The following is a 25,206-nucleotide window of genomic DNA, read 5'->3' on the forward strand; positions in this document are numbered from 1 at the left end:
CCCCTGTATTATACTGTTTTTCTTACGTTTGAACCTGTTTGAACTATTCACTTTCCGAAATATTATTTTACCGTGCATTTTTAATTATTTATTCAGTTTTAGATTTTTTCCGCGCTTTGTTTTGTTGATGTTCGTGACTTTTTTATGCAAAGGAAAGGAAAGAGAAAAAAGTGAATAAGTTGAATTGACACATCTATTTAAAGTCAAACAAATGTTTAAATAAGTGGTAAACCAGGTGCCCTAAGCTGTCCTAAGGACTCCCAAGGGCGTAGCCAGCTTTTCGGTCAGGGGGGGGGGGGGGGGGGGTGGTGCAAGCACCCTTAGTAAAAATGTACCTACTAGCTTTTATAACTAAACGCAACACGATGGAAATGAATATAATAACATTATTTTCTAAAAGCTTTATTTAACCCTTAACCCTGTTGTATTTTGTACAATACGTCAACAAAAACTCGCCTGATCTACACAAATCAACGTGGTGCTGGTAATTTCTGGAAGATTAAGGATTTTTAATTACTCGTGCAATATTTTGCTCTGATTTTTTTTTGTCAATGTCTACAAAACATTCACCAGAAATTATAGCTGAACTCTTTTGGAAATTACGAACTCTTTTGAGGATAAACCTAGAATTTCCGGGTTCCTGTATGCTTCCATTTATCTTCCAATACTATTTGCTGGAGAAAATCCTACAGAATTTTTTGAATTTTTGAATTGCAGAAGGAACTCCTGTACAAATTTCAAAAAATAAACCTGTACGAATTCCTGGAAAAATTATGGGAGGGATACCTAGTGAAATTTCTGAAGAGATCTCATGAGGAAATCGTAGATAAATCTCTGGAGGATTCCCTGGAGGAAATTCTGGAGAAAATCCTGGAGGAATTCTGGACGGAATCCCTAGTAAAATTTCATAAGAAATGTCTTTAAAAATTCATATATGAAATCTTTGACCTTACCTTACCGGTCAGGCTAAGGCCGGGGTGGCCTCTGCTGTACATAGTAGCCGCCTCCATTCCACTCGGTCCATGGCAGTTTGTCTCCAGTTCCGCACTCTGCGTAGGGTCCGCAGATCGTCCTCCACTTGGTCGACCCACCTAGCTCGCTGCGCTCCACGTCTTCTTGTACCGGTCGGGTGACTCTCGAGAACCATTTTAGTCGGGTTGCTATCCGACATCCTGATGACGTGACCCGCCCACCGTAGCCTCCCGATTTTCGCGGTATGGACGATGGTTGGTTTTCCCAGCAGCTGATGCAGCTCGTGGTTCATTCGCCGTCTTTAAGTCCTGTCTTCCATCTGCACTCCGCCGTAGATGGTACGCAACTGAAACGTACGCAATACCTTCCGTTCGAAAACTCCAAGGGCGCCTTGGTCCTCTGCACGTAGGGTCCATTTCGTGCCCATAGAGGACGACCGGTCTAATCAACGTTTTGTAGATGGTTAACTTTGTGTTACGGCGATCTTTATTCGATCGTAGAGTTCTGCGGAGTCCAAAGTAGGCACGATTTCCTGTCACAATGCGCCTCTGAATTTCTCTGCTGGTGTCGTTGTCGTCGGTCACCAGTGAGCCCAAGTACACGAATTCTTCAACCGCCTCGATTTCATCACCGTCGATATGAATTCGGGGTGGCGGGCGCGGTGATTCCTCCCTGGAGCCCTTTGCCATCATGTACTTTGTCTTCGACACATTAATGACTAATCCGATTCGCCTGGCTTCACTCTTTAGTCGGATGTACGTTTCCGCCATCGTCTCAAATTTACGAGCAATAATATCAATATCATCGGCGAAACCAAGCAGCTGAACGGACTTCGTGAAAATCGTCCCACTCGTGTTTATCCCCGCTCTTCTTATTACACCCTCCAAAGCAATGTTGAACAGCAAGCACGAAAGACCATCACCTTGCCGTAACCCTCTGCGAGATTCGAAGGGACTCAAGAATGTCCCTGATACTCGAACTACGCACATCACTCGATCCATCCTCGCCTTGATCAACCGTTTCAGTTTATCCGGGAATCCGTATTCGTGCATAATCTGCCATAGCTGTTCTCGATCGATTGTATCATACGCCGATTTGAAATCGATGAACAAGTGATGTGTGGGCACGTTGTATTCGCGGCATTTCTGCAACACCTGGCGGATGGCGAACATCTGGTCCGTTGTAGCACAGAGAACAGACATCCAGGCTAGAACAAATTTCATTCGGAAAGTTGTGTAAAGATTTGAATCTTTACTTGAGTAAGGTTGCAAACCAATACACGATGATAACATTAACGCCACCAAACACCATATTGCCACAGTCAGTGGTGAATTGAAACATTTCAAGTGGTGAATTAAATTAGTATGGGAAAGTAACCGATTGCAGCGCCACGCTATTGCCACTTGTGTGACCGATTTCAAATGGTCGTTAAATTCCTTACACAGTTTCGGAACTGGACTTGGATGTCTGTTCTCTGTGGTTGTAGCGCGTTCACCCATAAATCCAGCCTGATATTGCTCCACGAACTCTCTTGCAATCGGTGATAGACGGCGGCATAAAATTTGAGAGAGTATCTTGTAGGCAGCGCTCAGTAGTGTGATCGCGCGGTAGTTCCCGCAATCCAACTTGTCGCCCTTTTTGTAGATGGGACACACGATACCTTCCATCCATTCCTCCGGTAATACTTCCTCCTCCCAAATCTTGGTAATGACCCAGTGTAGTGCTCTCACCAGTGCTTCTCCACCGTATTTTAGAAGCTCGCTTGGTAGTTGATCTGCTCCAGCGGCTTTGTTGAGGTGCTCATCGTAATGCTGCCGCCACCTCTCGACCACCTCACGCTCGCTCGTGAGAATATTCCCGTGATTATCTCGGCACATGTCGGCTTGTGGCACAAAGCCTCTGCGCGAGCGGTTCAGCTTCTCGTAGAACTTTCGTGTGTCCTTAGCGCGGTACAGCTCTTCCATCGCTTCGCGATCTCGTTCTTCCTGCTGGCGCTTCTTCATCCGGAAGACTGAGTTCTGCCTGTTCCGCGCCTGTTTGTAACGTGCCTCATTCGCTCTCGTACGGTGTTGCAGCATTCTCGCCCATGCTGCATTCTTCTCGTTTTTCAACTGTTCACATTCGCCGTCGTACCAGTCGTTTCTGTGATTCGGAGTCGCCAAGCCTAGTGCTGTAGCCGAGGTACTACCTACGGATGTCCCTCCAGCCATCTTCAAGTGTAGCTGCGCCAAGCTGCTCTTCCGTTGGTAGGGCCATTGCTAACTGCTGCGCGTAGTCTTGAGCCACTTCTACGTTACGAAGTTGTTCGATGTTCAGCCGCGGCGTTCGACTTCGACGCGTGGTAATAACTGTCGAAAGTTCTGAGCGCATGCATCAGCAACTAAGTAGTGATCCGAATCTATATTCGCACTGCGGTATGTGCGGACGTTGGTTATATCTGAGAAGAATTTACCGTCGATTAGAACGTGGTCGATTTGGTTTTCTGTTTGATGGTCGGGTGATCTCCAGGTGGCTTTGTGGATATCTTTGCGGGGGAAGAAGGTGCTTCGGACTACCATACCACGTCACGCGGCGAGCAACCATCGTATGTTTGCTCTAACTGCGCGTAGAACGCTTCTTTCTCGTCATCGGGTCTCCCTTCGTGTGGGCAGTGGACGTTGATGATGCTGTAGTTGAAGAAACGGCCCTTAACTCAAACTCTCAACATGCACATCCTTGCGTTGATCGGCTGCCACCCGATCACACGTTGTCGCATCTTGCCCAACACTATAAATCCTGTTCCCAGTTCATTGGTGGTGCCACAGCTTTGCTAGAAGGTAGCCGCTCGATGCCCGCTTTTTCAGACATTCTGTCCAGTCCAACAAAGTTCCTGCAACGCCACGATGTCGAAGTTGCGGTCGAAGTTGTAGTTCGTCGTAATTTATCCTGTCACATCCTGCGAAACCTAGTGACTTGCAATTCCATGTTCCAAGTTTCCAATCGTAGTCCTTATTTCGTCGCGTGGTTTTTTGCCGATTGTATCGAGTCGTATTTTCTCCTATGTTATTCGCAATGGGGATTTTTACGGGTGGCTTATTGGGCCTACGCCAACACTCCTGTCTCGCCGGAGGGCCATCGTGCCAGTTCTGTTTAACGTCCCAACCAACACTGGGACGACCACGCTGATGGGGCTACCACCTTGGATCTAGCTGGGCGTGGTGCAGCGTTTCTTACTCAGCCGCTGGATGCCAGAACAGACGCTGTTTGAGCCGCACCTCCTTGGTGAACAAACGCTCGAATCGTACCTCCTCAATCTAGCTGAAGTCAGAAAAACAACAAATGAAATCTTAGAACTGGGATAGAATCGACTGTATGGTACAATTAACTATTTTTGGCTACGCAGTCATAAAATAAACAAACGACGTTATTTATTTGCCCAACGTTTCGACACGGAGTTTGTGTCTTCATCAGGGAGTAAATCTTTGTGTCGTTATTTGTCCTATGTTTCGTCTAACTATAACTGTCGGATCACGCTGTTTTTGGTACATGACTTTAAAATTTCTGATTTTTCTCGCACAACTTGTACTGGTACCCCCTGAGGAAGACACAAACCCCGTGTCGAAACGTTGGGCAAATAAATAACGTCGTTTGTTCATTTTATGACTGCGTCGCCAAAAATAGTGTAAGCCCCTCGGCTGCTCAGAGGGATAATTGTGGGTGGGAAATTATGTTGAGCACAGGTCGCTTATTATGATTAGCACCGTCACAAATACTTACAACACTCCTTCGCCACTCACCTAGGCGGGAGTCGGATCCTGAAGTTCAAACGACAAAGCAATCCGAACCAAGGTGGAAATTTGTTTACAGCGGACTAATAAGATCGAGGGTGAGAACCCTTATCGGGGCACGGTAAAATCCCGGTAATCAAAACGTATATAATGTAGGGCTTGCGTTCTTAAAGAAATGCCAACTACCAAAATTTCATCTTACAAATCTAGATATTTATTGGCCCACGCAGGGGCATAGAAATTTAGTTTTGGTTTAACATGCTTTTTATGGGTGTACTTGCGGTTTTTGGGGGATGCTAGCGTTGGAGGGCCCTCCGACAGCAGGTGGCACGATGTTGCAGCAGGCGGCTGGACTCGGGACCAGGCGGTTTGCCGGTGGACTGGACGGGTTTGTCCTTGGGGCCCGGCGGATTGCCGGCGGAATGGACGTTGCACCCTTGGTTCACGGGTTAGGTGCTTCTGTACCGACGGTCTGTCGGCTTGACGGATCTCGGGACCCGGCGGCTTGCCGGTGGAAGCTTCTGTACCGATGGTCGGCCGGCTTGACCGACGATGGTAGAAAGGATCTGGGAACCCGGCGGCTTGCCGGCGAACTTTACGGCGCACCCGTGGCCAACGGATGCGGGGAGGCTTCTGTACCGACGGCCGGTGGGTTCGGCGGCGGATTCCAACAAGGACTTCGAGACCCGGCGGTTTGCCGATGGACTGGACGGCGGTCCGGATTGGCGAGAGGTTGGTGGCTTGGCTGGTTGGCGGTCGAGACCGGCGGCTGGCCGTATCCTAGGCCGGACTCGGATGGGGAGGCTTCGACGCCGGCGGCTGGCCGATGTGGTGCTAGTCCGCGGGTTGGCCGGCTTGAAGCAACGGTGAGGTGGTATGGCTGGATGTCGGTGGTCTCTGCGAACGACGCGAGGGTAATGGCCGTGATGGCCAATCACGTGGTGGCCGTGGCCACTTTCCAAGATGGCGGCGGCGAGTTGGCCCTCGAAGACCGGACAAAATGGCGTCGATCGCTGTCCTAAACGATCCCAAGCCCCGACACGTGGTGGTTTCGAGTCGTCCTGTCGAGAATCCGAAAAAGCTCCGGAAGGCGATTCCGGGCACAGAAAAAGAAAAAGAAAAGGTCCAGTTTTGGACCTAATCCGGAATGATTAGCACAGCACTAATACGGTCAGTTCCCCTCTTACACCCCCACAAGTACACCACTTATGAACACTGAGCTTATTTTGTTACCTTTTCTTTGATGCGATTCCTTTTTCTATGGTCGTTGGTTGGCTTATTGTCTTTCCTATGGGTTTAACCTTAGTTTTAACTGATAAAAAGTTTCAAATTTAGTTCTAACACATTCCAACTTAATTTAACAATTGTTTTACCGGATCGTACTATTTTTTGTTCACTAATAACTTCACTACTAATCTCGTTTTTGTTCTCTGTAACGTTCTTTTTGTAATCTTATCCTTTATACCTACAAAACACAAGAACACATTATATACACTAAATTCACATAACCTCAAATATAAATTTTATGCGACGCGCACTCACTATCTTGATAGTCTTAGGCGGAGTAAAAGCATTTCCATCGGTTCGGATTGGTTTTGTTAGGCATAGGTAGATTATTTTTAAAAACCGAAGTTTAACGAATTATTCAACCGTTCGGCTAAAAGAGATGGCCACACTTCCCCTCAAAGAGAGAGTTAGGTCAACTCTCTCAGCCTGGTTGGGATCTTTACTCACACCGCTGTCAATGAGTGTGAGTGCGAGCATTGGAACGAGTGATAATCCAATAAACTGTGGACTTCAACATTGACAACTAAGGATGCAGCCACCAGTGAGGCTGTCAGTTAGATATTTTTCCAGGGGCGGATCTAGGCGTTAGGGGCTCACTGGCAGGTGGGTTTAATGGTGGGAAACTTGTGGAGAAGCCAACAAGGAACAAATATGGGACCAACGGTTACAAATACCCCGTCCTCCCAGTTCAAAATGAATGAGAATCATTCATTTTGACTGAGCCAGAGGTGTAAAACAACAATTCAAATCAACATCATCTGTGTTTTTCTATTTCAAAAACAATTTGAGTTGTACAAATATTATTGGCAACACTGTGCCCTGTGAGTTACTCTTTCGCTCATTTGGAAAGACAACATACATGAGTCACTCACCAACACAAAAACACATATCTGTCAAACGGAGAGATCAAAACAACAAAATCGTAAATGGAGCGGAGGTGTACGCGGATTGCACATCAATTATTTGGACAATTGACGCCTCTTTGTAGGTGGAAAACGGAAAATCTAACTACAAGTAAGTAATAAAGTTGATCGGCAGTGAAATTGGAATGGGTCCTTTCGTTGTATGTCCCGAAATGGATGGTGCGCACATCAACAGAAGCTGCTATACATTCTCCGTTCAGGTACCTCATTTTCATTTTCAACAGTCTGTTATAGGGGAACATACAAAGAAACGAGCCATTCTTGGTAGGGAATCGAGTTGTAAATAGTCTAGCGTTGTATGGTTTTTGGTTGCATGACTGATTTGTTTTGGTTTTGTTACAGGTGTAACTAATCGGTTTCCAGCTTCGGCCGCAGCTGTACCAGGAGAGTTTTATTTGATACGTATCGTGAGGTGTTAAGTTGAAGAGCTTGTTTATGTTTCATTTCAGGATTCTCCTGACTTCAAGTCGGCGGAGGAGAATACCCCTATGGATTTGCCGTTTTTGTCTGCCAGCTCGTAGGAAGAGGTTCCAACACGGGCGACCACAGTGCATGGAAGGTAGCAGGGGCCCAATTTGGCGTTATATTGATTAGGAGCTGAGGATTGGCGGAAGTTCCGCTTGAAAACTTTTTGTCCCACGGTGTACGTTGGAGCGAACGATTTGTGTCTTAAATTGTACGATTGTGAATTTTTGTAGAATTGTTTGTGTAAGTTTTTCTTAACCAGATCGTAAATAGACTGATCGATCTGACATTTTCGTTCAATTCTTTCACTATCCGAATAATCCACTATGTCATGGTCCACCCGATGTTCGTCACCACGACTCACGATCTCGTGGCCATATAGAATGCGGTATGGGCTAAAACCGGTTGCTCCGTGTGGGGTAGTATTGACGGCGTATTCAATTTCCGACACTCGGCTGTCCCATAACTTTTGATTCGACCTAGCATAGGTGCGAATGCAAGCGTTGATAGTCCGATTTAACCGTTCTACCGGGTTAGATTGGCTGTGATGTCTGGGGTTCGTCCAATGTTGGACATGGAACTTTTGCAGCAACTGTTGGAATTGGGTGGATAAAAAGGTCGACGCATTGTCTGAGATGAGAATCTCTGGTGTGGAATACCTCCGGAACCACTGATTCTCCAGAATTTCACAGACTTTTGTCACACTTATCTTTCGCACGGGAACTAATAAGCAAAATTTGGAGAAAATGTCCATTACGACAAATAAATGGGCATTTCCGGACTTACTCCGGGGCAACGACTGTATAAAATCTATGGCGATCAACTGAAAGGGTTTAGTTGCCAGCCTTGGTGACCCGACTTGGGGGTGTTGGGAGTGATTGGCGGGTTTGCTTTCGTGGCATACGGAGCATTTCCGGATATGAGAGCGGACATCTTTGGCTAAATTGGGCCAGTAGTACTTTTTTCTGACCCGGGCAATGGTTTTGTCCGTTCCGAGGTGCAGTGCATCGTCATGCTCTTCCACCAGCACATTTTCTCGCATTTCTTTGGGAATACAAACCTTCCATTCAAAATGGTAATCAAGTGTGTCCGCCTGAGTGGACACGAGCTTTTTCAGAATTCCATTCTCAAGCTGAAAGTCCTTATACTTCTCAGGTTCTTCTTGGACATTTTTAATTAGTTTCGTGTACCAGTCTGGTCTCTGTTGATGTAGTGATAGAACTTCAATGGCTCTTGATAAGGTATCCGGCACCACGTTGTCGATTCCTCGACGGTGTTTGATTACCATATCGTGCCGTTGAAGCTCTATACTCCATCGACAGAGACGAGACGAGGTACGCCAACTACTTCGTTAGATATACGTAAGCGCCGAAGCGTCTGTGATCACGGTAAACTTCGACCCCTCCACGTAACAGCGGAACTTTTCTACGGATTTTAGGACAGCTAAGGCTTCCTTCTCCGTGGCGAAGTACCGTTGTTCTGGGCCAGTCAGTTTTTGGGAAAAGTAGGCTATTGGCTGTTCGGCTCCATCTCGTTGCTGAGTCAAGACTCCGGCAATGGCCGTGTCACTAGCATCGCAGTGGATACAAAACGGTTCTGTGAAATCGGGATTAGCGAGTATCGGAGCACTGATAAGGAGCTCCTTGATTCTAACGAACGAGGCCTCAGCGGACTCGTTCCAACGAATGGATTTCGGTTTGTCCCTCAAAAGGTCTGTTAACGGTCGAACAACTTCACTGTAACTGGCGATAAATCGCCGGTAATAGTTGCACATTCCAAGGAAGCGTCTCAATGCACGGATGCTTTTGGGACGTTCGATGTTTATGATGGCCTCCACTCGGTCAGGGTTAGGTTTGAGGCCGTCCGTGGTAAGAATGTACCCCAGGTATGGAAGTTCGGAGAGGCAAAACTTCGATTTTTGAAGATTGATCGACAGATTAGCCCTCGTTAACCTCGAGGCCACTTCTCGCAGTAATCTGACGTGTTGTTCGAAGGTCTCACTTACGACGATAATATCGTCTAAGTAGACAAAAACGTGAGGTTCGAGTTCACCCGCGCCTAATACTCGGTCCATCAGTCTGGACAAGGTCGCTGGACTATTGACCAGACCGAATGGCATGCGGGTGAACTGAAACAGTCCACGGCCTAATACCGAAAAGGCAGTGAATTTCCTAGATTTAGGATGGAGTGGGATTTGTAGGAAGGCTTTCGACAAATCTATAGTAGAGATAAAGTTGCACGGTCCGACTCGGCTGAGGATTCTATCCGCGTGTGGCAATGGGTATGAATCCCGAACCGTACGCTCATTCAATTTTCGAGCATCTAAGCAAAGTCTTACGGTCTCGTCAGGCTTATCAACTGGGACCAATCTCAAGGCCCAGTTACTGTACGAGCGTTCAATAATTCCGGCTTCGAGTAAACTGTCCAACTCATTGTTAATTTGTTCCTGACGCTTCGGTGACGTTGGGAACGGGTTGATGCGCACTGGAGCTAACTTCTTAGCTTCTTCAGTGAGCTCAATGCGATGGGCGATTAGAGGGGTCATTTCTAATGTGCCCTCTTGAGCGGCTTTAAATTGGGTTTTGATCGATTCCAGTTCTTGAAGCTGGTCTACCGTCAAGGGACAAATCTCCGGATTGGCCTGTACCTCTTCCACCGATACTGATTGTATGGTTGGAATTATACCGCACGCTTTCCAAAAGTCTGTACCTAACAGTAAACGCCGTTTCAATTCTGGAACCACTAACGTCGCGATCAATTTAGTTTGACCATTAAAGGACACGGGAAGGTTTACGTAACCCGTTACTTCTAGCTTTTGTCCACTGGCCGTTACCAGGTCGACTTCGGCTGGAAAAAGTTTTAGTTTACACGATTTGAGCAATTTTAGAGATCCTACACCTAGAATACTCCGGTGGGCTCCACTATCGAGAAGTCCGATAATTGGAGTGTCAAAAACCGTTATTTGAACGAATGGACGATCGTCATCCTCTAAACGAACAAATAGTTCCTCAACCTGGGTCTCCTCGGAAAATGCATAGTCGGTATTCTGAGTCTTACGGTAGCCAACTTGATAAAGATGATCTGATAAAGATTTAGACGAGGGATTTAGGTGCGCTACTGGACTGACCTGCCCTCTCAGGTAGTCTACTGGTAGTTTTTTGCGCAAAATGGGCAATTTTTCGTTTCTACCTGGTGTAGCCCACACCGGAGACAAAATTTATAGCGCGGTGCATTGCACTCAGTATGGCTATGTCCACGACGTCGGCAGTTGAAACAAGTGCCCTCTGCCGGTGGGATGTAACTGTCAATCCAAGGTGGAGGCGCCCTAGACTCTTCGGATTTCCTCACTTGTTGGTTCCCCTGTTTCGTAGGTTTCGGAGTATCGCGTGACGGTTTGTTCACTGGTTGTTCTTCTTCCGAGTGTTCTTTTTGTGACCGATAAAAGCTCTTCGATTTGTAGGTTCGTTTTGGCTCCTCGGGTGGAGGTTGTATTTTATTCCGTGGTTCTCTAGTAATTTCATTCGCTTGGGCTTTAACTCGCGACGCGGGTTGATCTTGAGCATTTGGGGCATACTTATACCAATACGTCGCATCTAGTTGCCTCCCAAATCTCTTAAGATCGGCCAAGTTGTTAATGTTTGACGCGACCGCGTGGCCTTTATAGTCCGACCGTAAGTTACGCATTACTATTTCGAATTTCTTACCTTCGGAGATAGGTTTTGTAAGAGAATTGAAAATTTTCTGCAACTCCGAAAGAAAATCAGAAAATCTCTCTTTTGGACCCTGTTTTCGCGAGATCGCCTTGATTTCGTTTACGTGGTCGTGATCTGGACTCAAAAATTCGCGTTTTAGTTCCGTAATAAGCTCATCCCAATCACCGAAATCTTCATTTTCGATACCCGACATGAACCAAGATTTCGCTTGATCCTTGAAAAGATAAATCGCGGACCGGAATAGCTCTCTCTTCGACACGTTTTCAGATTTCGCGTAAAATTCGATTTCTTTTATGAATTTCATCAAATTCTGGCCGTTATCTCTCCCATCATATTTGATGTTCCATTCGGAGATTGGCCGGCGTTTGTGATAATCGCGACGACGACGAGATCTTTGGGCTCTGACTACCGGACGATCCGACGAGGCTGAAGAATTCGCGGATTCCGAATCTGTAACCGATTCCGAAGTATGTACCTGCTGAATCGGGTTAGACTTGGACTTTTTCCGAAGTGAGAATTTTCGCAAAACCGTTTCCGATTGATTTGCATCCGTACTGGCGTCCGGCTGCGGCCATCCCTTAGGAAATGGCGGGAAACCGAATGGATACCACGCGGCGAGGGCTCCTAGATTCGGTTTGGACGGTTGTTCAAAAGATTTCAACACGCGGCGATTCGCAGAAGTAACCGGACCAACCGCCCCCAATTCCTCCTCATTACCATCAGAAGTCCCTGCACTAGTGTTGTCCCTCTCCTTTCTTTTGGAGTTTCTATGAGATCGCTCAGCTCCCTGTTTAGGCTGATTTGTCTTGGGAATTGCTCCCAGTTTCAAATTCGAGACTGAACGTACAATTTCCTGCAACATGTCTTCTCTCACCGATTGAATGGGAGAAAATATGGAAAAGTGTGTATTAATAAGTCCTCGAATTGCACTGAGGAGCTTATCAAAGTCGTTGAGATCTTCGTCGGTCTCTGCGTGCTCTTGAGCTCGACGAACCCGCGCGAAATAGTGGACCAACCGCGACTTTAGGCTGTCCCTCAAACCCTCAAAACGTTTCTCATTTTCCAAGTAAGCTTTGATTTGCTCTACGTTGGAATCAATAATTTTGATTTCATTATCGATGGTTATATTACACCTAGAAAAGTCCAAATCCAACGTATCTAGCTCTTTTTCCTCTTTCAACCGATCTCTCAGTCTTCTCTGTATCGCCGATCGAGTCTCTACTGGATCGAATTGAACTGCTCGAATCGCCAATTCATGCTCGATTTCATGCTTCTCCAGATGATGCACCATTAAACGCTTGTATTGCAACTCGAGTTCCAAATCCATTTTGCCTGATCTAGCAGATTCGTTTGAAGAACGAACTAACTAAAACGTGAAATGTTTTATTCCCCTCCGCTCGGGGTGGAAAATAGAAAAATATTATGAACGAATGCTAATTTGAATTTATTTTCGTTGGGCGCCAATTTGTAAGCCCCTCGGCTGCTCAGAGGGATAATTGTGGGTGGGAAATTATGTTGAGCACAGGTCGCTTATTATGATTAGCACCGTCACAAATACTTACAACACTCCTTCGCCACTCACCTAGGCGGGAGTCGGATCCTGAAGTTCAAACGACAAAGCAATCCGAACCAAGGTGGAAATTTGTTTACAGCGGACTAATAAGATCGAGGGTGAGAACCCTTATCGGGGCACGGTAAAATCCCGGTAATCAAAACGTATATAATGTAGGGCTTGCGTTCTTAAAGAAATGCCAACTACCAAAATTTCATCTTACAAATCTAGATATTTATTGGCCCACGCAGGGGCATAGAAATTTAGTTTTGGTTTAACATGCTTTTTATGGGTGTACTTGCGGTTTTTGGGGGATGCTAGCGTTGGAGGGCCCTCCGACAGCAGGTGGCACGATGTTGCAGCAGGCGGCTGGACTCGGGACCAGGCGGTTTGCCGGTGGACTGGACGGGTTTGTCCTTGGGGCCCGGCGGATTGCCGGCGGAATGGACGTTGCACCCTTGGTTCACGGGTTAGGTGCTTCTGTACCGACGGTCTGTCGGCTTGACGGATCTCGGGACCCGGCGGCTTGCCGGTGGAAGCTTCTGTACCGATGGTCGGCCGGCTTGACCGACGATGGTAGAAAGGATCTGGGAACCCGGCGGCTTGCCGGCGAACTTTACGGCGCACCCGTGGCCAACGGATGCGGGGAGGCTTCTGTACCGACGGCCGGTGGGTTCGGCGGCGGATTCCAACAAGGACTTCGAGACCCGGCGGTTTGCCGATGGACTGGACGGCGGTCCGGATTGGCGAGAGGTTGGTGGCTTGGCTGGTTGGCGGTCGAGACCGGCGGCTGGCCGTATCCTAGGCCGGACTCGGATGGGGAGGCTTCGACGCCGGCGGCTGGCCGATGTGGTGCTAGTCCGCGGGTTGGCCGGCTTGAAGCAACGGTGAGGTGGTATGGCTGGATGTCGGTGGTCTCTGCGAACGACGCGAGGGTAATGGCCGTGATGGCCAATCACGTGGTGGCCGTGGCCACTTTCCAAGATGGCGGCGGCGAGTTGGCCCTCGAAGACCGGACAAAATGGCGTCGATCGCTGTCCTAAACGATCCCAAGCCCCGACACGTGGTGGTTTCGAGTCGTCCTGTCGAGAATCCGAAAAAGCTCCGGAAGGCGATTCCGGGCACAGAAAAAGAAAAAGAAAAGGTCCAGTTTTGGACCTAATCCGGAATGATTAGCACAGCACTAATACGGTCAGTTCCCCTCTTACACCCCCACAAGTACACCACTTATGAACACTGAGCTTATTTTGTTACCTTTTCTTTGATGCGATTCCTTTTTCTATGGTCGTTGGTTGGCTTATTGTCTTTCCTATGGGTTTAACCTTAGTTTTAACTGATAAAAAGTTTCAAATTTAGTTCTAACACATTCCAACTTAATTTAACAATTGTTTTACCGGATCGTACTATTTTTTGTTCACTAATAACTTCACTACTAATCTCGTTTTTGTTCTCTGTAACGTTCTTTTTGTAATCTTATCCTTTATACCTACAAAACACAAGAACACATTATATACACTAAATTCACATAACCTCAAATATAAATTTTATGCGACGCGCACTCACTATCTTGATAGTCTTAGGCGGAGTAAAAGCATTTCCATCGGTTCGGATTGGTTTTGTTAGGCATAGGTAGATTATTTTTAAAAACCGAAGTTTAACGAATTATTCAACCGTTCGGCTAAAAGAGATGGCCACACTTCCCCTCAAAGAGAGAGTTAGGTCAACTCTCTCAGCCTGGTTGGGATCTTTACTCACACCGCTGTCAATGAGTGTGAGTGCGAGCATTGGAACGAGTGATAATCCAATAAACTGTGGACTTCAACATTGACAACTAAGGATGCAGCCACCAGTGAGGCTGTCAGTTAGATATTTTTCCAGGGGCGGATCTAGGCGTTAGGGGCTCACTGGCAGGTGGGTTTAATGGTGGGAAACTTGTGGAGAAGCCAACAAGGAACAAATATGGGACCAACGGTTACAATAGTGAATTGAAATCTCAGAGAAATTTGTAAAGGAATCCTTGGAGGAATGCCTGTAGAAACTTCTGAGCAAATTCCCGGCGTAATTCCTGGAGAATTTCCTTGAGCAATTTTTTGGGTGAATTCTTGGAATTCCTAGGAGAATTCTGGAAGAAATTCCTGATGAAATCTCCAGAGGAACTCTGGGAGGAATTGCTAGAGAAATTTCTGAAAAAAAAATCCCTTAAGAAATTCCAGGAGGATTTCTTGAAAGAACCCTTGGAGGAATTTCTGGAGGATTCCCTGGTGGAATTTTTGGAAATACCCCTCGAAAAACTCGTGGAGAAATCCCTGAAGTGATTGCTGGAAGAATATCTGGAGGAATCCCTGAAAATTTCCTCAAAGTATTCCTGGAGAATTTCCTGAGAGAATCTCTGAAGAAATCCCAAGAGGATTTCCAGGAGAAATTCCTGGACGAATTGCTGGCATAATTCCTGAAGGATGCCAGGAATATTCCGGAAGAAATTCCTGGGGTATTTCCTGGAGGTATTCCGGAAGAAATTTCTAGATAACATCCCGGAGGAATAAATGGAGGAGTTCCTAGTGGTATTCCTGTGGAAATTTCTGGAGGAATCTCTAGAGGAATTCTTGGAAGAATTACTGGATGAATATCTAGAGAAATCTCCAGAAGAATTCTGAGAGATTTCTGTTTCTATTTCTGTTATTTTTCTATTTTTGAAAGAACCCTTTGAGAGATTCCTGGAGGAATTTCTAGTGGAATTGCAAGTGGAGTTCCTGGAGAAATTCTCGAATGAATTCCTGAAGGAATCCCAGGGGGTTTCCTTGAAGAAATCCCTGGAGGAATATCTGGAGGAATCCCTGGTGGAATACCTGGAGGAATCCCTGGAAAATTTCTGCAGGAATTCCTGGAGAATATTCTTGAAGAATTTCTGAAGAAATCTGTTCGAGCCCAGCAGGGTGAGTCGAACTGCAGCGGACTGTATCACTTTAGTTTTTGGGGGAAACACACGCGGGAGGAGCAAGGACTGGCAAGGGCCAATCCTCTGGGAACCGGAGGTCGAAAAATGGCGGAAACAACCTGGTTTGGCAAGGGCCAACAGGGGAAGAATCACTTCACGGGAGGGAACTTGGCAAGGGCCAATTCTTCGGTGGAAAAAGGTGATCAGGGCACTGACGACTACATTCTTAGCACTACATTTATTTTACTCTTCTTTCTCTCTTTCTCTCTATTACACTTCTGCTGCTGTCGGGTGCGCGCACGGCCGATCGGTTCGACGCTTCGAAAAAGACTGATTGTCGCCGCCGCTGATGCGGTGGCTTGAGGTGTAGTGGTGATAAAACAGTACTCCGCCGTCGTTGGTGCGCTGGCTCGAGTTTGGGTTTTACTTTAGCAAAATGTGGTAGTGGTAGTGGTTCAACTTCCGACGGTAGTCGGAACAAAATCTCTAGAGGATTTCCTGGAAGAATCTTTGGAGAAACTTCTGGAGGATTTCCTGAAGGAATCTTCATAGAATTTCCTGAAGAGATTTTTCATGGAGAAATCTCTGGAGGAATCCCTTCAAAAGGGAAATCCCCTGGAGGAATATCTGGAGGAATCAGGAAGCAATTCCTGATAAAATCTCGGGAGAAATTCCTGGATAAATACCTAGAAGAATTGCTGACTTAATTTCTGAAAGATGACCAGGAACAATTCCTGGGGTAGTTCCTGATGAAATTACTGGGGTTATTCCTGGAGAAACTCCTGGATAAAATCCTGGAGGAATTACTAGAGGTACTTCTTTGGGAATTTCTGGAGGAATCTCTAAGAGAAATTCTCGGAAGAATTACTGGATGAATTTCTGGAGAAATTCTGGGAGAATTCTATTTCTATTCTATTATTTTTCTGTTTCTGAAATCCTGCAGGAATTTCTAGCGGAATTTCTGGAGGAATTCTTTGATAAAACCTTGAAAGAATGCCTGAAGGAATCTCTGGGGAATCCTAGAAGCAGTTTGTGAAGAAGTCCCTGGGGGAATCCCCGAAAAATTACTGATGGTATTCCTCCAGGAATTTCCTGGAAGAATTTATGAAGAAATCCCTAGAGGATTACCAGGCAGAATCCTCTGGAGGATTTCCTGGAGGAATCCCTGAAATATTCCTGAGGGTGTTCCTGGAGCATTTTCTGGAAGAATTTCTGAGAAAATCTCCAGAAGAATTTCTGGAAAAATTCCTGGAGAAATTGTTGACATAATTTCTGAAGGATGTCCCGGAGCAATCCCTGGATCAATTCCTAGAGAAATTTCTGGAGGAATTCCTGATGAAATTCTTGGGGTAATTCCTGAAGAAATTCCTGGAATAGTTCTTGGAAACATTTCTGGATAAAATCTTGGAGGAATTGCTGGAAATTCTCCTTTGGGAATTGCTGGCGGAATCCGTGAGGGAATCTCTGGAATTCCTTCAACAACTTCTGGATGAATTTCTGGGGGAATCTATGGAGAAGCTCTGGGAGAAATTTCTGAAAAAAAATCCCCTGAAAATTCACGGAGGGATTTCAAGAGACATCCTTGAAGGAATTCCTGGAGAAATCTCTGGAAAAATCCCTGAAAAAATTCCTGGACGAGTTTTAGCGGAATTCCTAGAGAAATATCTGTAGCGATTCCTGGAGGGAAAACTGGAAGATTTCTTGGTGGAACTTCTGGAAAAAATCCAGAAGGTATTCCTAGAAAAAAACCCTGGAGGAATTTCTGAAGCAATCTCTAATTTATGATGGTGTTCCTTGATTAATTCCTGGTGTAATTCCTGGAGAAATCCCTGAAAAATTCTTGAAGGTATTCCTGGAGAACATTCTTGAAGAATTTCTGAAGAATCCCTAGTGGATTACCTGGAAGAATCCTTGGAGAAACTTCTGCAGGATTTCCTGGAGGAATCTTCAAAGAATTTCCTGAAGAGATTCCATGGAGAAATCTCTGGAGCAATCCCTTAAGCAATTCCTGATGGAATCTCATGAGAAATTCCCGGAGAAATACCTAGAGGAATTGTTGACCTAATTTCTGCAAGATGTCCAGGAGCAATTCCTAGAGAAATTCCTGGAGAAATTCTTAGAAGAATTCATGTAGAAATTCCTGGGGTGATTCCCAGATAAGTTTCTGGAGAAATTCCTGGATAAAATCCTGGAGAAATTCCTAGAGGTATTCCTTTGGGAATTTTAGGAGGAATCTCTAGAAGAATTTTTGAAAGAATTACTGGATGAATTTCTTGAGGAATTCTGGGAAATTTCCATTTTTATTCTATTATTTTTCTATTTCTGATCCCTTGAGAAAACTCCGGAGGAATTTCTAGCGGAATTCTTGGATAAATCCTCGAAGGAATTCCTGAAGAAATCCTTGGAGGAATCCTAGAAGCAGTTTGTAAAGAAATTCCTGGGGGAATCCCTGAAAAAAAAGCTGATGGTATTCCTCCAGGAATTTCCTGGAAGAATTTATGAAGAAATCCCTAGAGGATTTCCAAAAATAATGTTCAGAGGAACTTCTGGGGGATTTCCTGGAGGAATCTTCGGAGGATTTCCTGGAGGAATCCCTGAAAAAATCCTGAGGGTATTCCTGGAGAATTTAGCTGTAACGGATTCTGTCGAGGCTGATGGTCTATGTCTATACCGAGAAACCCGATGACTCTGGTCTCTCGGATAACCAGTTCGGTTTCCGGAAGGATCGCTATTAGAGATGTAACCAAAACGGCCGAGAGAGCGCTCCAAAAGAAGCGAACAGAAATCCGCTATTGAGCGGTCATCACGTTGGACGTAAAGAATGCGTTGAACAGTGTCAGCTGGGCTGCAATCAAGTGCACCATACACCACTACAAGTTGAGTGGCCCTCCTTCCCATCCAGGAGTCCAACGAGTAGTCTACAGTACTAGCCAGGACCCAAGTTTCCAACCCGTGGAACCACCTCTAGGGTATCTGATCAACAGATTTTCTCATTCTTAAAAAACAAACCCTTCTGTTGAGAAAAGCTGGATATTAAAACGCAACTATTGCTGAGTTTTTGAGTTCGAATGGAAAAACAGTAGTCATTAGGTACTAAAGCCATTGAGAAATCAAGGAAGGTGATACGAATTGAATGGAATACTTAAGTGTCATCGTTTAGTCAGGGCTCATGTGATATCTAGGCATTACCACTATCAGTTTTGAATTCAGATTAATGAATTAGTTCAAAAATAATTTTCAACCAAAAAAGAAATTGGCAACAAAAAGTGAACTGACTAAACAAAACAAACAAAATTCATACTGATCAAATGAAATATATTATAACGCATTTTTCTTCAAGTTTCCAGTTGTGCTTAAATACATAAATGCTTAAATAAACAAAATAAAAAAATAATATTTGATTCTTTGCATCTTTTCTCTCGTTCTAAACAATATGAAAGGGGCCATATCTGTGTGTGTGTTGTGTATTGTGTGTGTTTGCTCAAACCGATAAGTTTCTCTTCTCTTTTTTCTTACAGATTTCTTTCCGCTCTTGGTATCTTTTCCAAACCAATTTTCTCACTTTGAGAGCAGTGCGCAAAGCATCTGTTGTGTGTGTGGGATCCAACCAAAGCTTCGCGCACCGAACAATGACCAAACCAATTGCGGTTTGATTACATAATTTTGAATCATCTTTTGACTACTTATGATTAGATTCCTAGCGTATTCTAATTATGGGAGTAAGGGGGTGTTGTGTTTTGGGGAAGATAAATCTATAAGGTTATCTGTTTTAAACGGTACGATCTTAAGGTTTTGTGGTGTTTTAAATAAAATAAGAATATTTATAGTTAAAACTAGTTTCACAAAAGTACTGCAATTCGCTTTCCGATTGGTGGTTCTTTTGAACACTTCTGTTTTTTTGGTAGCAGATTTCCAATTGTTGCCATGCTCTCCAATATTCTATAAGCTGAAAATACACTTTGTGCAAATATCATTTCACTTTTAAATACTTCAAATCTTTGAGAAACTGAAAAGGGGTTCAAAATTTAAAACAACCTAAATAGAAGCTGACAGCTTGAAAAGAAAATTCTAACGCTAAAAACAACTAAGGAAAAGAAGCCATTCGAACGTACGTTCATGCGTTCCGATCGATTGTGATTGCTTTTGTTATTCGCTCGCTCACGATCACTCAAATGTTCGTTCGTTCACTCATCCGATCAATTCTGTGCATTCTCCGATTGGTAATGCGTCGCAAATGAAAAACACATTCTTTTGATTAATAATCTTTTTTTTTTCTCTTTTTTACGAAAATTTGTCCCATGACTTTATTATGATCTATTACTATCATGATTTTGTTTTGTTTTTGCTGCTTATCAATTTACTTTTGCTGCTTGCCGCAGTACACATGCACATATGTATATAAATTCACGCTCGCACTCTCACACTTCCATTGCGGCCACTCTCGGCACACAGTTCCATATAACTACTACACTTACAAATTGGGTTCCTACGGCTGTACGACACGTGGTAGCAGACTCACACCGATATTGTACACGCTCCCTCGAACGAAGCGATGAGTGCGTGAGTTCCGGATGGGTATGTTGTGTGTGTATGTGTGAGTGTGCAAGGTCTGTATATCAAATCGCTTGCTTTGTTTTATTTTGCTTTGTTTTTTTTTCATCCTTGATCTAGTATGGTACAAATTTTACATACATTTTGTTTGCAGTTATTAAAATACACAATATGTGATTTGATTTGTATAATTTAGCTTATGTCAATGTATTGTTATTAGTTGACGTACTTGATTTTGCTAGGTTCTATTACGTCTGCCCGAACGCTCTCCTTCCGAATTCTTATGTTTCGGAAGATACGTTTTCTTCAAAAAGCTATTCTCTCGAAAATGTAATTTTTCTGAATATTGAATAAAACTTTTGAGTTTAACAGTAAAACATTCCAGATCATTATGTTTAATAAGAGCCATCTCCAAGAGTGCTAACTAACAAGCATGTTTTCTGCCAGAAATCAAACAAACGACGATCAGCAGAGATGGTAGGGTAGCAAGCCACTTGGGCAGTGGCCGGTATTTTGGACACTTTTCGCAACTTTTGGGGCAGCTTAGTCAATTCCAAACCAACTGACTGGAAATTTTGTACACGACTAGATACTCAATGTATCTCACCGCGTTCCAAAAATTGCGTCAATTGGTTCAAAATTGACTGAGTTATAGCAAAAAAGTGCCCAAAATAGGAGCCCTGCCGTGATGGTTCCCCTTCCATATTGTTACAAATAATATTTTTATTTCAATTTAAACGTAGCTATATTTCATTGTGAAGAAAGAAATATCTACTGAAGTATTAATACTTGATCTTATTAGAACAGTGTTTCGTTCTGAGCACTCAAAATTCATAAAAATGACAAATTCGGGGAAATGATTTTTGAAAAACCTATTATGGGCAAAATTTTCGGGAACCGTCTCACTAACATTCCTCTACTACGATATACTTGCAGCACTTCGATCTTCATTTCCGTATGTGTATATAAAAATATATACTTAATTCCTTCGATTTCACTGTATGTGTTCACAATCTTCACTGTTCAATGGTTGCGGCTTTCACTACCACCGCGCAATGTGTACTTACAAAAACCTGACGTGTAAAGGGGGAAAAACCCCCAGATTTTGCGGTTATTTGTCAAAAAGTCATCACGCTCTCACACGCGTTTATATACGCACACAGATGCATTCTGTCTGCCGTGAACGACACGGTCGCCATTTTTTTCAACGTGTTCGCTCTCTGTGAGTTAGCGTGTGTGTGTTTAGATATCTCCGTATTACTAATGGGAACCGATTCGCTTGCTTCGATCGAAACAAAAACAACTGAAGCGAAACACGCGCTGTTTTAGCTAAATGCATCAAAGTAAAACAGAAACAATTATTCCTATTAGGTATAAACAACGACCTCACTGATCTTGGTTTTGTTGAAGAATTTAGTTTTGGGGACAAAGGTTAATGTTGCGATTTGAAAGATTACTTGGACCAGGTTTTTTTTTCCTTTCTCACGATAGAGGTAGTAGTAGTAAGTGTGGTAGAAAAATAGCTAGTAGTAGTATTAGTAATATTTTTTGTGTTGCAATAATATGGGTAATAGCAATCACCTTCGTCTCAATTCGCGTAGATTTGGTGTTCCGTTTTGGAGGAATACGGCTTCCTTTGAGTAATTTTCCATACCTATTTTTTACTGCTTAAAGGTTTCTAGACAAAGTTTTACACTGCTTCAAAAGTTGATGTTTTGTGAACATTTTGTTAAGTTTTGATTCAATTGAGTTTGTAAGGATGTTGAAAATCCTGACGTTTTTTAGCTATCTACTTGCTGCAGAATGGATTGCGTTGCGATTAGTTTTGTATCAATTTCCCTAATAGATTCGACTAGTGGTCGTTATGTATCGCGTGAAATTTGTATTTTTGCTGGCGAAACGTAGGCGGTGGATTGAAAAATGCATTATTTTTGCTCCGATGATGTTTTGTAAAGATTTGAGCGTAGCTTTTGATGATATTTTTAGGGATTCTGTTGGCATCATTTGAGAAATTATTAACAATGCTAATTAGAGAATTATATAAGACATCTTCTGGGATCTCCAGATAGCCTAGTGGTTAAGGCTATGGATCGCCAATCCGGAGACGGCGGGTTCGATTCTCGTTCCAGTCGGGAAAATTTTCTCGACTCCCTGGGCATAGAGTATCACTAAGAACACTAAGTTGAAAAGTGACAGGCCAAGTTCTAATGCGAACGTCGAGCCATAAAGAAGAAGACAACTTCTAGAGTGGCATTTCTTATATTTTATGCTGCTCTATGAAGAATTGAAGTAATTAAAAAATGCGTCATTTTTTGCAAGCATGGGATTGTCCTGTGAAATCGGACATTTTCGACACAGTTGAGGTGCACAACTGGAAAGCAAATATGTGCTTTACAATCACTGTGTTATTACTAACTTGTTTCCTGTTTTCCAACTTCCTTGAGAAGATACAATTAGTCTAGTTTTGAGACTAATTTTATAAAACTTAGTAGAACTATCGAGCTCTGAGTTCGGCACAATCATCTTCTCACCGAACATCATCCAACGAAGAATATAATCATCCACGCAGCAATCATTTATCAAACCCCTCATTGTCATCCGCTAATCCTCCCCTAACCTTCCGAAGTTTGGCCATCTCTGTAAACGAAGCATCAAACATATGACTTCCTTCTTCTATAGGACTGGCTTTGTATACAAAGTGGTGATATGTACGATGATATACATTGTTCCCTCCTCCTCCTAACCGCTATCTATGACCCCTCTCTATTTGTCTGGCTCCTCTTGGTTTGATTGCTTGCGGCATTCTTCGTTGGATGTTGTTGACATAATCATCCAATCCACCACCTATTTTCGATCCAGCATCTTTTTCGGCTTGATTTTATCATCTTCTTCGAGAGGCAGTGTATTATGGGCCCTCACAAACATGCTCTAACTCAGGTTTCAAACTTCAAATCCGCATCGTCTTATTTATAAAACCACCGAACATAACCTCACAAAGTTTGATACTGGTTGTTCAGGTCTTTTACCAGGTCAACTGTTAAAAAACTTCTTTGTTCTTTTTTTTCTCTCTAAGTATGGCAAACGTCGAAACTTACGTGAGTTTTATAAAACTTTGTGAGGTTATGCCTCCAAAGCGGATTCAAAGTTTGACCAACTTATGGGCATCATCCGTGAAGGCTGCAGCATTACAGAAACCAAGCAACAACAGTGCGTTGGCAGATATCGCTTCGTATTCGAAACTCAAATTCTGTAGAAAAAGCGTAGCCAAATTGGATTCATTCGCCTCAAAATCATACATTCATTAGGTACATATACATACTACTGTTTCGTGGTATATAAATAAATTTGTTTTGTTACTTTAGTTTTGCCTAACCCATTCCAAATTTGTTGCTGTTTTTCTGATATAAAATCCCTCCTAATGCTTTGAAGTAATTTGTTGCACATAAATCGCTTTGCCATATACTTTGTTTCTCGCAAACAAAAAAAAACTGTGTTTAACGGCACTGTACTGTGTTAAATTAGTTTGATTTAATTTAAAATTCGTTTTTAAAATAAAAAAAAAAGTAAACAACGGATAAAAACTGCATTCAACGCCTTCCGCGTTAAAGTAATCATACGATTTTGACGAACATTCGCTGCCAATGTTACGTATTGTTGACGTCGGTCGAATTATTGGACTGTTGCTGCTGTGATTGCTGCAGCTGCTGATGGCTCGATTGCAGCTGGTTCTGGCTGGATTGATGCTGCAGCTGCTGCAGGGACGACTGCAGCTGCGACTGCGAACTGGAGTTACATAATACGGTATATACAGAGTCCACCTTACTTAGCTTCTCAAACAACGGTATTAAATCTAACAGTTCCGAATCGCTGGTGTCGTCGAACCATGATTTCACTGGCACCTGGGGTTTCGGATGTTGTAGGAGGGAAGGAACAAGAAAAGGCATTCTAGATTAGTTGAAATTCTGATGATAGATGGTAGAATACCTAAACAGGCTAAGAGGCAGCTTGAATAGAGGTTAAAATTTTATATGTTTAGCAACTAAATAATGAAAGTTCTAAATTCTTTCTAAGGTTTAGAGGTTTGGAGGTGACGCAAGTGCCTCCAAGTGAGACTGTCGTAATAAATATGGCTTTCACTATAATTCTCATAACTTTGTCAATTTCAACCGATTTTCAATCTTTCAGCAAGAATATCATGCTTGATCAAGTTGATTTTCTAATAATTAGATCGAACATTTATTGTTCAATTGAATATTGATTTCTACTAGAAACATTAAATTCTAGATTGAGTTTAAATAAGGGCGAAAGTAACATGAGAGAGTTCTCTTCATCGACTCTCTCTTCTGCAAATTAAAGTGACAAGATGCAAATTCAATCGAACTTTTTTAACACTTAGACGCTAGATTGCATCGCAACCTAGCGATTTATGACCAAAAAGTGCAACCATACTTGCATCTTGTCACTTTAATTTGAAGAAGAGAGAGTCGATGAAGAGAACTCTCTCATGTTACTTTCGCCCTTATTTAAACTCAATCTATAATTGTTTGGAATAATCGAGTGTATAGAAAAGTACCTGGAAAAAATCTTTTATAATTCCACGAGCAATTTCTGAACAAATGTTTGGAAGAATGTTGAGAGAATTTTCCTAATTATAAGAGTAGTATTGAATCCATGAAAATTCTCTTAGTCAGTTTAAGAAATATACGCTAGAGCAATGGGACACGTTCGGTGTAGTACTAGATTTGTAGTAATGAGCTGAATTTTTGTATGGTGAGAAGGTCAATTCTTCGTTTCTGCAATGAAATAGTGCAAAAAGCGTGGGTATTATGATTCCTTGGCCTAATTTGATGCTGTTTGAGCAAAACTTTGGATAACTATGTTGTTTATGTTGCAAGAATAGGAGAAAACAACAACACTGTTGCCCAAAGATTTGCTCAAACAACATCAAATTAGGCAAGGAATCATAATACCCACACATTTTGCACCATTTTATTGCAGAAACGGAGGATTGACCTTCTCACCATACTAAAATTCAGCTCAT

General features: G+C 43.5%; 2 protein-coding genes across 5 annotated transcripts in view; one reads left to right on the top strand and one right to left on the bottom strand.

Moving 5' to 3' along the window:
• LOC109400976 (alsin homolog) overlaps positions 1-25,206 on the top strand; it is a 125,984-nt gene that overhangs the window by 37,695 nt on the left and 63,083 nt on the right. The gene's annotated exons all lie outside the window — the stretch shown is intronic.
• LOC109399656 (phosphatase Herzog) overlaps positions 18,913-25,206 on the bottom strand; it is a 335,043-nt gene continuing 328,749 nt past the window's right edge. For all 3 annotated transcript variants that reach the window (XM_062855920.1, XM_062855921.1, XM_062855919.1), the window contains one exon: positions 18,913-24,064. In XM_062855920.1, coding sequence (XP_062711904.1) covers positions 23,810-24,064 — 255 coding nt within the window. In that variant the 3' untranslated portion in view covers positions 18,913-23,809. The remainder of the gene's footprint in view (positions 24,065-25,206) is intronic.

Source organism: Aedes albopictus, chromosome 3 (genome assembly GCF_035046485.1).
Source record: "Aedes albopictus strain Foshan chromosome 3, AalbF5, whole genome shotgun sequence".
Classification (NCBI taxonomy): domain Eukaryota; kingdom Metazoa; phylum Arthropoda; class Insecta; order Diptera; family Culicidae; genus Aedes; species Aedes albopictus.